The sequence below is a fragment of the Cynara cardunculus genome, assembly GCF_001531365.2.
Source record: "Cynara cardunculus var. scolymus isolate 2C chromosome LG 10, CcrdV1, whole genome shotgun sequence".
NCBI lineage: Eukaryota > Viridiplantae > Streptophyta > Magnoliopsida > Asterales > Asteraceae > Cynara > Cynara cardunculus.
The window spans coordinates 26623664-26637995 of record NC_037537.1 but is presented as its reverse complement, the minus strand read 5'-3'; the positions used below and the strand labels follow the sequence as shown (position 1 = coordinate 26637995).

The window sequence follows — 14332 nt, the reverse complement described above, 5'->3', positions numbered from 1 at the left end:
GCCCCTTGATGCATTAACTAACATGTGAACTTTGGCATGGTTCAAAGTTATTTCAAATTTTCACAAAAACATTAAAGTTGTGATTTTGACCCCGATATTTCAATCGTTTATACTTCAAGAACTTAAAGTTTCAAAATTAGGGTTAGAACCCTTTATCCGTTAAGTTTATGAATGTCGCTGAAAAGTATGTGTAAAGAAAATTAAATCCATTTATTCACTTATCAATTACTGGTTTATTTGACATTTTAATTAGGAGTGTTCGCGGTGCGGTTTGGCGGTTTGAGGCCAAACCGTAAACCACACCACATATGCAGTTTGAACATTTTCTCAAACCGTAAACCGCACCGCATAAACTTCAAACTGCACCAAATCACACCGCATTGTGGTTTGTGCGTTTTATACCTATCGCATTTTATGCCTACAATCCAATAGTTACAAGTGACCATGGTAATAAAAAAAAAAGAGTTTCAATATATATAATTCCTAAATAAATATTGTATGATTAAAAATAGTCTAAGAAGTAAAAAGATAAAACTAAATTGGACGTGAGTTGTGACGTGTCCAACTAATTTATTAATATTGTGAGAAGGAGAGTTAAAGGAGAAACGTAAGAAGAGATCTGGACCTTTGATCTTACTTAATCTTAAATTCAACAATGAATCGCACTTGATACGGGGATTATTCTGGTGCATCTCATCCTAATTAAAAAACATGTTCATTCCATCTATGAAAACCCTCCAAAAAAACAGCTTTTTCAATATATATATATATATATATATATATATAAATTAATTCACACAGTTAATTTTATCTATATAAAACTTATTGAAAAATCAACTTAAATTCAAATATCATATGTAAGAACTATAGCATTTCGTATTTCAATAAGTGGAACGCATTAACTGTCCGCTGTCAGGTTGGGCAGCGATAAATTGGATTGGATTTTGCAGTTTTTTTCTAAACGTCCAGTGTCAAAGTCACTGAATGGGTAAGTCGCCAATCCCTAAAACGGACTATGTAATGCTATGTAATGTACTAAGTAGCAGTCAAAATTTTGTATCCATTTTTCCGCAAAGTCGTAAGACCATGTATGAGGGATGACCCCATTTTTGTCTCAGTAGAGTCTTTCAGTGGCATGTTTCGGTCATAACTTTGAGGGAAGAAGAGAACAAAAAGCCAATAAAAATTATGCTAAGACAAGTTATTACATTTATTGCTTAATGATGGGCTGATGGCCTTCAGCATGGGCCTCGGTTCTGGGCCATATAAGTGACCTCCTTGGGCCTTTTGGGGTTAGTCTTTATTTTAGGGAAATTTATATAAATAGCTAATTTATTAAAATTATTTTATATTTTTAATTATCGTAGAGATTATTATTTTTAAATAATTAAAGTTTATAAGAAAAAATTTATGTAATGAAGTGATTTTCTACGTAAAATTTATTTTGAGGGCAAAAAAATTAGAAAGACTTTACATGAAAGAATCCCTAATCTGTGTAAAGTTTTCAGTTGGTTACATAAAATTAAACTTTACATCTTTATAATTAGTTATTTGATTTACTTTATATCTATTTTTTTTAAATTATTTTATATATTTATTATATTAACACACATAATCGTATATTAACTAAAATACATAAAAAATATGTTTATTTTTTTAAAAATTACACCATTATAATCGTCTGATTAATACGTTTGAAATGAGTCAAATATTGAATATTTTTGGATTTGATCTAGTACTATAAATATTTATGAATTATTTTTAGTATTTACATTTTATACCTTTATATTTACAGATTAAATAAAAAATCAATAGGGTAGAAAGTGTAAGTTTTAAAAATAATTCGTTCGTATTTATATGATATTCAATAATATGATTAAAACAAAAAAAAAATCAATTTTAGGCTAGTTTTGAACGTATTGAACGAAAGAGTGTAAAATGTAATTTTTTTTAATCAATTAAGAACTTTACGCGAGATTTTATGTGTAAAGTCCAATTTTTCTACGTAAAATTCCATTTTTTAATTATTTATATTTTTCTTTTTCCCCCTTAAAAGCAACTTTACGTAGAAAATACATTTTCTGTAAAAATATTTTTTATAAATTTTAATTATTTTTAAAACAGGTTTCTAGATAACGAAATCACATTAATAAATTAGCTTATGCGGAAATTTCCCCAATCTTACTTTGCCATAGGATTTAAAATCGACGGATTGATTTTTACATATTATAAGGGTATTCGCATAATATAACGAGATATTTTTTTATTTTAATATTTTGTTTTGTTTTTTGTCTCTATTGATATAATATGGTTTATGTGGTTTCGATAAAAATAATGTTTTTATTTTTAAATAAAAATAAATTTGAAAAAATATCATAAAAATTTGAAAAATATATCGACATTGATATTAAATTAACTATTTAAAAGTTCTCGTTTTTTACACAATTTATTTAATTCAGTTTTTTATTATAATTTAATTTAGGTCTAATAACAAAATAATTTATTTTTGTCTTAACAATATAATTTTTATAAAGATAATGATTCTGTTAGAACTCAATGACTATCCTAATTATATTTTAGATTTTTCATGTTTAAAATGAGATGTGTATCTTGTATTTGATTATTTTTATCTACAGTTAGTTATACGAATTCAAAAATGAAGCTTTAATAAGTACAACGCATAATTTACTTGTAGTTTTAAATTTTAAGTAATATACATTAATATACAGTACTTCGTGCATAAAAAATAATTATATCATTTGAAATTATTTATTTGCGTATTAAATTTATAAAGCTTGCAATAGTTTATCGTCATTTCAAAATTTTATAAATGATGATTATTAATCGACTGCTAAAATACTTTATTTAAACTAGAAGTGTATCTGTATATTGTAACAGGATTATGAAATCTCTACTTTGTTTTATTATTTGTAATTCTCGATTTTATTTTATGGAGAAATCTAGAGATAATTTGTTATTATTTTATCTTAAACTATGCATCAATATGGGTTTCAAACTAAAGATTATAAAATTTTAATTAATAGTTTAATTTATTTAACTTGAGTTTTATTATAATTAGGAATTTAAAACAAAAATATATTTTACTTTTAGTTTAATGAGGGGTTAACGTTTAATTTAATGATAACTAGAAAGGTACTCGCACAATGTAGCAATATATATTTTGATTCTAGTGCTTCGTTTTATATTTTGGGTCTATCTGTTATAATGCAATTTTATGTGGTTTTGAGAAATTTTTTTTTATTTTTGAATGAAATATAAATTTAAAGAATATCATAAAATTTTGAAAAAAAATAAGCGATGTTAGTATCAAATTAACTATCTAAAAGTTCTCGTTTTTGTGTAATTTTTTAATTCAAAATTTTTTTATAATTTAATTTAATTTTTAAAAACAAATTAATTTATTTTTGATTTGATAAAATAATTAAGTATTTTGTTATAACTTAATAATTATCCTAATTATATTTTAGATATTTTATAGTTAAAATGAGATGTTTATCTTCTAAGATTATGTTTATCTGCAATTAGTTACACGAATTCAAACATGAACTTTAATAAATTGTATTTACATATAATTTACTTGTAATCTTGAATTTTAAGTAATATGCATCAATAAGCAGTACTTTATGCATAAAAAATGGTTTTTTAAGAGTTTTTTGTCAAATGCTTTATAATATAGTATAGATTATGTTTAACATATTTTTTATTTAAAATTAAAATATAATGTTATAGAAAAACAAAAATGAGGTGTTTTATTTTGGATTTTCTTGTGATTGTCGATTAGTTATATAAAGAATTATTATTTTTTTGATATTTTAGGAAGAAATTAAGTGTTTCATCTACTGATTATCTTGTATTTATTATGTTTATCCACATTAGTTACGGAACCCCGTGGGGCCCTTTGGAGGCCATGGCCTCCTCGCTTCTTGATTCAAATAGAATTCATGAACTATGAAAAACATATGGTGTTGGCAGTTTAATTTGATGACTATATCGTTGAGGTCAAGGTCTCAAATCCCATATGTTGCATTTCTCATTTTTCCTTCCATGCACTACACATTAAATTATTAATGTAAATTACATATAAGAATTAGTTTTTAAATAATATAAAAAAGAATGTTTAATTTTGTATGTAGTGTTATATTACTAATTTAAAGGTTTTGTTTTTATTAGTTCATAATAGTATAAAAAAACATAATGAAATTGCATTACTATTTTTCAGTTAACAGTGTAAAGGTTTTGAGTTTTAGAGGCCGTTTATCCAAACATTTATCTGATAAACACTTACATGTCATCATTATCATTCATATTCATATAAACATAATAAGTAACTGTATAGTATATGGAGAAAAGATAAGGGAATAAGCATAATAAGTTTTGGTTGCGTATGGTGTTTTATTGGAAGATATGCATCAAGACTTTTGATGTGGTAGACGAATCATGCATACATGTCATCATTATCATTCATATTCATATTCATATATTCTAGAATATGCTTTCGAATAATCTTTTCATATCACATATTATATATATATATTAAAGTGTTAGTTGTCTTAATAAATGATAAACAATTTTGCTTTTTGTATTAAGTTAGTGGTTTTGTTTGACACATAAAATATTAATTAGACTTAGTTTTAATTACCAAAATATCCATATCCATATCATGAATGTAAAAAGTTTGTCATGGTAGTCTTCATCACATATCGCTTTTGTAACATGATATTTATTTATATTTTTTAATATTTATTTATTTTCATTGACTTATTAATTAATAATAAAAAACATTAATGATATATATATATATATATATATATATATGTGTGTGTGTGTGTGTGTGTGTGTATGTAAGGTTGGGTTCTAGTGAGAATAAAAATTATGATATGAAATGTAATAAGAAATCTCCATTCTTGGATCAAATCTAATTGAATGTCAATATAAAGTATTGATCATAATTAATGAATCTTATTCATCTTTCATAAATATTTAAATCATAATAAATGAACTCTCATCATTTCCATAAATATTTCAATTCATTGGGTTGTATTGGTTGTATAAATGTGATTAATTGCATTTGAAACAATCTCTCTCTCTCTGTATATATATATATATATATATATATATAGAGAGAGAGAGAGAGAGAGAGAGGAGTGATCATATGAAAACCATCCTCATTTGTGTAAACCGTGCAAACCACCTTCATCTGTCGATTTTATTGTTTAATCTTATGAAATTTTTTTCATGAAATTGTTTAATCTTGTGAAATTGTTTCATATAATATTTTTTTTGATGAAGTTGTTTCATATATGGTTGTGAAATTGTTTCATATAATACTTAATGAAATTGTTTCATGTATTTCTCTAAAATTAATGAAATTGTTTCATGTATTTCTCTAAAATTAAAATAATGAAGATGATAATATCTATGATTAACACCCTCCACAATAAAAATGATTAATCAACCTCTCATAATTACAAAAAAATGAACAAAATGAAAAATTATGATTGGTTGAATGCGATTTGCACGGTTTGTACAAATTGAGTGGTTTGCATTTGATCGCTCTCATATATATATATATATATATATATATATAATTTTCATTTCCAAGGTTCAAAAGGAGACAAATTACTCAGAGTTAATTTAATAGAATTAATTAATCAATCAATCATGCACATTGGAAGCACTAATTGGGAAATTTATGAGATGGATTAATTATAACTGCTTTCTTCACATTGCCTTTATTCCTTTTCCTCATTATCTAATCCATATAAGAATGATTGAGGATAATATTGTCTAATAATAATATTATTATTTCTGCAACTTAATTTTAATATGTATTTACATAAAAAAAAGTATTTAATCTATATTTTTGTATTTTCATAATTTTAATTATAATAAACTGTAAATAAACGATCAATTGTGGATTAGAATATGCAAATAATTAAGATGCTGTTTACTAAGCGCATACACAGTAAATGTTTACCTAGTTCGTTTACCTACCCGTTGAATATGACAAAGACCAAAAATCATACGAGGTAAGTGCGATGACAAAGGCTGAATTTCTTACCCAGTAAATGAAGATGACTACCCTTACTCGGTTAATATGATTACTAGATAAATTGTTGTATACGATATCATTTGAATCTTTTTAAAAAAGATTGGTTTTACGAATACACATACACCTCTCATTTTCATATACCAAATAAATATAAATGAGTTCATATTGTCATTTATTTGCGATAAATAGAAACTTTTATCAGGCATAATTGGTATTTAAGACTAGCTCACGAAGACTATTTTTTTCACTTCTCAATTTATTTATGACAGGCTGTAATATAATTTAATTAAATAAAATAAAATTTGAAAACAATATAAACCATTTTAGTTTCAAATACGATCATAATAGATAAGAATCTTTGATAATTGAAAATCATAGTCGTTGAGTTGATTTTAGGGGGGCCCCCCCCCCCCCCCCCGGGGGGGGGAGATCTAGGGGATAGATGGGAGCGATCCCAGATTTCAGGTATAATATCTGATTTTTGTATCCCATATAGTCAAATCGCCCCCAAGGGGCAATCCAAGTGGTTATATTGTAAGAAATCTTCAAAAAATGGTTATGTTGTTAAATATTTAATCAGTGTTTAAAAAGCTCATCGCAACAGCCATCGTGGCAAGCTGTGGTCAAATATTTGTGTCTAACGTCATGTTATTCTTGTGGCACGCCATGTCCGGTGCGTGATTTTTGTAACACCATATTTGATTTTTCTTACGTTGTTAGTGTCTTCTTTTTTGTTTTTAATATATTTAACTTGATTTAAAGTGCTTAGTATCATTAACTCATTGAGTAATAGTAGAAAACAAATGTTTATATATATATATATATATATATATATATATAATACTATATATGATATATAAATTTGTCGTCATAAGTCATGCCTTAAAAACACCGTGACCTTCGTCGTGTCTTTTACGGCTTAAGACTTGACCTGACCGTCACGCCACGCTTTATACTATTTAGAACCTTGTATTTAATATATTGAATAACATATATTTGTTTCACAATATGTTTGTTTTATATGAATTCGGGTTCATAATATGATAATTTCTTACATTTATATTTTTGTTTCATAAACATGCCAAAAAGTCTCACATTATAAATCGACAACATATAAAAAACACATTATAAAACATATTTAAATAGAAAAAAAATCATATAAAATAATACATGATAAATTAATTTTCAAATATTTCACGATTTAAATTTTGAAGTAGAATTTGGGCGGGGGTAGCGTGATTGAATATATCATATCCATAACGTGGCATGTCCCTTTTGGTTTATCCATTGATTCGCTGGATTGACAGGGTGGCTCCTATTCATTCGTCCAAAGTAGACTCCCTTTCCTGCACATTACTTTTGGAATTATATGATATTTATATTTACGACTAGTCGACTACGGTTTATGGTTTGTTTGATAGTTGTTGAATGGTTTGGTACATAATGATTAAGTGGTTAGAATGATTAAAAGACCCTCATGATATAGTGCAAAATGAAATATAATTATTCGGTAATTGTTTTACAATGGACTTACGGTGCTGAACGGTTAAGGCAAACTCATGATACAAAATCATTCAGAGAGTTTTATGAACCATTAAGAGATAGACTTTTTTTTTACCAAACAAGATTTATCTCTTAACGATTCAAGAACTGCTTCTTAATAGTTAATTGATCATGGGAAAAGTTAATTTTGACGATTTAAAGAATAAGATCAACTTTTTTCAAAACGGGTTCGACTTTGATCTTTTGAAAAGATATAAGACCACGTCTTATGTTTAATGTGTTTTTAGCCGAATTCTACTGCCACAGTAGACTTTTTTTGGTTGATTGTCCTTTACTTTTTTTTTTTCTAGGGTTTTTATTTTTCTTGTGCATTTCGGACTTCTACTGTTAAATATGAGGTTTGAGAAAATAAGATCAACACTATTAGGACATATCATAATTAGAACAAATCTAGAACTTAGGGCAAATTCATAATGATATCAAATCACTTATAGTAAACCTAAAGTTTACTGTAAATAAGACAAATCAGTAGTGAAATAAAATCAATTAAAAAGGCAAATAAGTAAACTGCAAACAAATAACATGCTCTGAAAATACAAATTGAAGGAAACGATTGACAATTCCTCATGGGTGGTGATTGAGGTATAAAAGCAGAAACAAAAACCCATTGTTTCGATAAATTTTGCAATATTTTTTTGCTACTATTGCAAAAAAAATAAAATAGAAAAGAGTCGAAAGGTTTAAACTTATAATGTCACGTGTAATGGCATTATCAATAGACTGTAACAACTTTATGTCATGCATCGAATTATTACGAATGCACCTATAAAATTTCTAAAAGTACTTCCACTAGTTCAACACGAAGAGCAATAACAGATGCACAAACCTATGAAGGCACGAGCAAAGTCCCATTCACCAGGAAACTTATTTTTGATAGTTGAATTTATTTGATGGTATGAAACATGCCCTCACAAAACTTTTCCTTTAGGGTGGTGCTGCTCGTAGATATTATAAAATAAACAATGGAATCAAGCTTATAACATTTGGGACGACTTTGTGGGTCTTTGATCCACCTTAAAAACGCATCCGCTCAAATGCTCAGCTAAAATCCTGGATTCACTGCTAATAAGGCCCCCCTCTATCATTCTTAAATTTGTCCTAAACTTAAACCCTTTACCTTCAAGAAGATTGATATCAACGATGATCCAAATATCATTGGAGCATGGACTCTTTGGCTCCATTAAATTTTATCTTAGGGGTTGTTTGTTTACCTTTTAATAGTTCAATTAAGAGGTATAATCTGAATCATTAAAAGATGAATCTTGTTTGACAAAAAAAAGTTTGTCTCTTAATGGTTTCAAAACCCTTTGAATGCTTTTATATCATGAGTCTTCCTTAACCATTAAGCGCCCTGATTTCATTGTAAACAATTATCAAACAATTATATTTTATTTTGCACTATATCATGAAAGTCTCTTAATCATTCTGACTACTTAATCATTCTGCATCAAACATTCAACAACTGACAAACAACCCTTTATTTAGTCCAAAAAATATTTGAAAAAACAGTCTATAAAAATGCTATAAAACTAATTAATTTCCAATTTTAATTACAATAATCATATATTTTTTAAGTTGGGATTTTATGTGTTTTTCATGATTGTAGTGAGCTACACCTTTTACACGTTGCAACTTTCCCTTTCATTTTAGTCTAATCACTTGCTTGTAAATTTTCTATTTATCGTAATTATTATTCTATATTGTATGATTTTTTTTTTCAAAAATAGGTAATAAATTACAAAAATATATTTGGAATTCAAATTATATACGTGGGAAAATGGAGGGAGTATTTAAAATTTTTCCATAAAAAATTATTATAAAAAATCTAAATTTTAATTAAAATAATTGAAGTGACATTATAACCGGAATACCGGCTATAGCCGGGAAAACATAAACACAAAACCATGTATAAAAGCAGCTCCATTGCATTCGAGGGGAAAACAGTCTAAACCCGCCTCCGCCCACTCTCCTCTCACTTCAGTCCGATCAATCTTCACCATGCCGATCCGAGCAATCGCCGTTGGCCGCCACGATGAGCTTACACACCCGGACACTCTTAAAGCCGGCTTAGCCGAGTTCATCTCCACCCTCATCTTCGTCTTCGCCGGTTCAGGCTCCGGCATGGCTTTCAGCAAGCTCACGACCGACGGCGCCACCACTCCAGCTGGCCTCGTAGCGGCTTCTCTTGCTCATGCTTTTGCTCTTTTCGTCGCTGTCTCCATTGCTGCCAATATCTCCGGTGGCCATGTCAACCCCGCCGTCACGTTCGGCGCCTTTGTCGGCGGTAACATCACTTTACTCCGTGGTATTGTTTACGTGATCGCTCAGTTGCTTGGATCCACCGTCGCTTGCTTACTACTCAAATTCGTCACTAATAACATGGTGAGAATTCAAGATCAAAACAAATCAAAGTGTAAAATAAAATGAAATTTCTGAACATGATCCATAAATAATCTACTTCTCGGCCATTGATGTAAATTTGTTTTGCAGGCCGTCGGAGCGTTTTCGTTGTCCGCCGGAGTTGGGGTTACCAACGCTTTGGTCTTCGAGATCGTAATGACATTCGGACTCGTCTACACCGTCTACGCCACCGCCGTTGATCCCAAGAAGGGTGATTTGGGAACAATTGCACCGATTGCTATTGGTTTTATCGTCGGAGCAAATATCTTGGCCGGAGGAGCATTCACCGGAGCATCCATGAACCCGGCCGTATCATTTGGGCCGGCTTTGGTGAGCTGGACATGGGCTAACCACTGGATCTATTGGGTCGGGCCTTTGGTTGGTGGTGGTATTGCTGGGCTTATCTATGAGTTGCTCTTCATTAACCAAACTCACGACCATTTGCCATCAAGTGCCTAAATTTGATAAAATTGAATTTTCGAAAAATAAAAATTAAATTTTAAAAAAATTTCGTTCGTTTATGTGACCGTTGACTTGTTGACGGCTTGTGGTTTGTTGATGATATTGGATTGTGAATTCCCCATTTCGTCCTTGATGTTTTTGTAAAGATTTATGGGTTGTGTTCAATGTTAATGTTGTTTTAAGTTGTGGGTCGTTTTTTTTCCTCCAAATAATCGAATAAAAAAATGTTTGGATGATATTGTTCGAAAAATCGATATCACGGTTGCAGATGATAAAATCAACTCGAATTCGAATTACGTTGTCTACATATAAGCTCGTGGCACTGAAAGATTTATATCAGGGTTGGGAACGAGACTTACAGTCGCGACTTGCTGGGTCAGTGTGAATGATGTTTGAGATCGCTCGTTTTCATAAATTAATTTAAATTAGAGAAGAACCGATAAGAACGGTACCACCGACTTCAAATTTTTAAATTTAAAAGTTATTTTACCAACTCCATTTCTTAAACACATACCAACTATCATTGTTTATTTAATCAATCAATAATGTCTTAAAAAGTAATTTCGTACAAATCACGACATGGAAAAGACAAAAATATATTATATTTCGATACATCGTCATAACGATGCAATTACAATCGTTATCGTGTTTGATGGTTATCTTATAATTGATTAAGGTATAGAATACTCTGAATTAGTTGCGTTTCTTTGGAACGATCAGTTGGATGTCTCGAAGATGGTCTCGTTGCAGTGGTCTTGAATTTTTATGGGCATGCTACAATCAAATTTACGAGTAGAGTAATTAGAAAATTAATTCATTTTTTGTGTTATAAAATCCGATTTCTCACTCAATATATATGTCACACTTACATCATGAACAGCTTTTCGAAGCAATTTAACTTGATCGAGTGACACAGATCTCACCTGGAAAGTAAATTTCGAAAAAAGTTAGCGTCTATTATCACAAATAAATACAACGCTGAAAGAGAGTCGTATTATACCTTCTTGCTAATGGTCCAAATGACATTTTGAGTACATGGAGGCACGGTGAGTGAGCCGATGTAGCTGTAATACCGTCTGCAGCTCATATGAATTTCTCTAGGATCGATCACTCCTGGGTGTCTGTGCTCGTTTTCTTGTTTCACTAACGACGTTATATTTGAGACCAACTGAAATTTCCGTCAAATCAAATATCAGTGTGCAACTGGCTCATTGGTTTTGATTATATGACGTTAGTTTTTTGTATTTGAATTCATCATGGTACGTACCATAAATTTGAGACCGACCTAAATCAAGACTCGACATTAAAACATCCGAAAAATATATGTACATAAACTTTCTACCTTGGAGAGAAAAGGGTTGGGTTTTCCAATTTTGTAGAGCACTGCTATGACCGCGATCTGGTGTTTGGAGGTTGGGTCTGTGGTCTTATGAACCATGTGTAGCTCCAACGAGTACCTGTAAGGTCAAAATTCCAATGAGTTTGATCAAGAATAATAATACTGAATGGTCAAAACACATACCAAACTGATAATTGACAATATACAGACGAAGCCATTTACCTTCTGCCATTGATGGTATGCTCGGATGGTGAGTGCCAATGGGCTTGTTGAAGTGAGTAAGACGTCCCATTTATATCGATCGAACCCGCATTGCCCTCCCAGTGAACCTACATGTAATTTTGCATTAATAGTTAGCGCAAGGGTATCTGGTGACGTGGCCTGCGCCTTAGGTCTTGACTAAAGTCGTATGAATCACATGCAATTTTACACGTAATTCGACCATTTTCGTATTTTACTATTTCGTTTTGTACTCAACCATTTTCTTATTATCGTATTCTGTTACTCTTATTTTACCGCCCAGTATAAGTCAAAAATCAAAATAATAACATCTTTCTAGAAGTCCTCGTGTTTAACAGCTGCTTGCGTAACGGCTACATTTAATAATTTATATTAAATAATAACAATAAAAGGTGTCCGTCCAGCTGTCAATACTTATTGGTAATTACAATTATAATTTATAATTTATTTATTGGTAATTACAATTATAATTTATAATTTATTTATTGGTAATTACAATTATAATTTATATAAAAAATATAGGAATGGTCCATACCCATATCAGACAAGATGATGTATGATGAGAAAATTAGAGTTAAATAAGAAGCGTTTGGAAAATATCTGAATTTTTGATCATTTTTAATTTCAAACACGCTCATAAAAATTATATATGTATGCATACGTATGAAGTGGTTGCACCATAGAATAGATGTCTCACCGCTATATCATGGCCACGGTTGATTAATATCGCGGTGGTTGGCTTGTAATTTCGGGACAGCTTGTTTGATTTCTGAACGATATCAACTCGGCTATTTGACAAGTCGATTGGAGACTGCATTTTGCCCTTGTTACAAAGGGACCATTCTTTGTGTAGTGTTCCCCACTTCTCGGGTCCTTTCTCGCTCCCCCTCGCGTAGTCGAACTCTCGCTCATCCTCTAAAAACACACACATTTATAACGTTAAACTTACAATCGTCATTTCTTTTGTTACATACAAATGAATTAAGACTTACCAACTTCTTGAGCCTTAACCACTGAAATTGGATGCAAAACAACAAGTAAAAGCAGTAGCCACCCGATTATGGAATCAATGACCATTGTGTGGCTACTACAGAGGAGGAGGAAGACGAACTTTGGGTGGTTGAGTGGTGGTCGATGGTGGTGGTTTATGGAAGATGATGTGGGTTGGTATGGTGTGTATATATGATAATTAAGGAGTGGCAGCAGACAAGTAACTTTAGTTGTGTTGATACAACCAAGGAAAGAATCATAGCCTCATAGGTACTAGCAATTAGCAAGCCCTTGTTATTTTCTTCAAATGTGGTATATTTCTTTTGATTTATCTATACTATCTTATAAATCAGATTAATTAAAAGTCTTAAAAATAGTTTTTAATGCATAAAGTATTATACATTTTTATGCACAAAGACTTAAAAACAACTTATAATGTATTAAGTACTACTACTTTATGCATTTAGTCTTAAAATCTTTTAATGTACAATTAAAATAACATATAGTACAAGTTAGCAATGTGCATTATTACATTTTCTTTTCATGTTCCCAATATATTTTTGACACATTTCACTTATGTTTTCACCCTCTCATACCTCTACGTCTTCTTCCCATCCCCCAAGGTGAGATTCAAACCGATATTCACCATGAGTTACTAAAAGTTCTCTCATCTAATTGCTCTAGAACTCTCGGTCTCGCTCTTGATCTCTTGATTCTTTGCTATTGATGTAAATCGAACACATTTGTGGAGTCGTTTAGATATGTTGGATTTTAAACTGTTATACAATTTTTTTCATCGATATACTGTAATTGGAACCATAACTTTTATTTATTCAAATTGTATTAATATGTAAAGACCAAGTGTAACTTATATCATCGTCAAATCTTCTATAATAAAACTAGGAAACTTCAAAATCGTTAAAATTCACGGCTCCCGATGCATTGCGCGGATACACAACTAGTATATAATTTGATAATGTATTTTAATAAAATTATTTGTGTATTAAACTATTGATTAGATATATTTTAATCAAGAATAAATTAAAAAAGAATTGTTGGTCATAATTAGATTTTACTGTAAAGATTATTAACGGGTAAATAAATATATTTAGATGTAAGATATTATTATAAATAAGCTTTTATTGGTAAAGCTAAGTTCACATGATACAGAGTCTGTTTTCGTGAGATCACAAAATAACATTGAAACTATACAGTAAAATATTATTAAAGTACAAAAAAAATTAAAACTTCACAGCAAAAATCTT

The 14332-nt window shown here is 29.9% G+C and overlaps 2 protein-coding genes across 2 annotated transcripts; one reads left to right on the top strand and one right to left on the bottom strand.

Moving 5' to 3' along the window:
- The first annotated feature begins 9591 nt into the window (after positions 1 to 9591).
- Positions 9592 to 10734, top strand: LOC112518890 (aquaporin TIP1-1). The gene is made up of 2 exons (XM_025126674.1): positions 9592 to 10018; positions 10127 to 10734. Exons 1-2 carry the CDS (start codon positions 9635 to 9637, stop codon positions 10493 to 10495), a joined length of 753 nt encoding a protein of 250 aa, XP_024982442.1. The 5' UTR covers positions 9592 to 9634; the 3' UTR covers positions 10496 to 10734.
- Positions 10735 to 11000: 266 nt separating this feature from the next.
- Positions 11001 to 13166, bottom strand: LOC112518889 (alpha carbonic anhydrase 7-like). Its single transcript, XM_025126673.1, has 7 exons — positions 13070 to 13166; positions 12775 to 12992; positions 12060 to 12166; positions 11841 to 11955; positions 11499 to 11666; positions 11368 to 11421; positions 11001 to 11272 (listed from the first exon to the last, which is right to left on the bottom strand). Exons 1-7 carry the CDS (start codon positions 13152 to 13154, stop codon positions 11192 to 11194), a joined length of 828 nt encoding a protein of 275 aa, XP_024982441.1. The 5' UTR covers positions 13155 to 13166; the 3' UTR covers positions 11001 to 11191.
- Positions 13167 to 14332: the final 1166 nt, after the last annotated feature.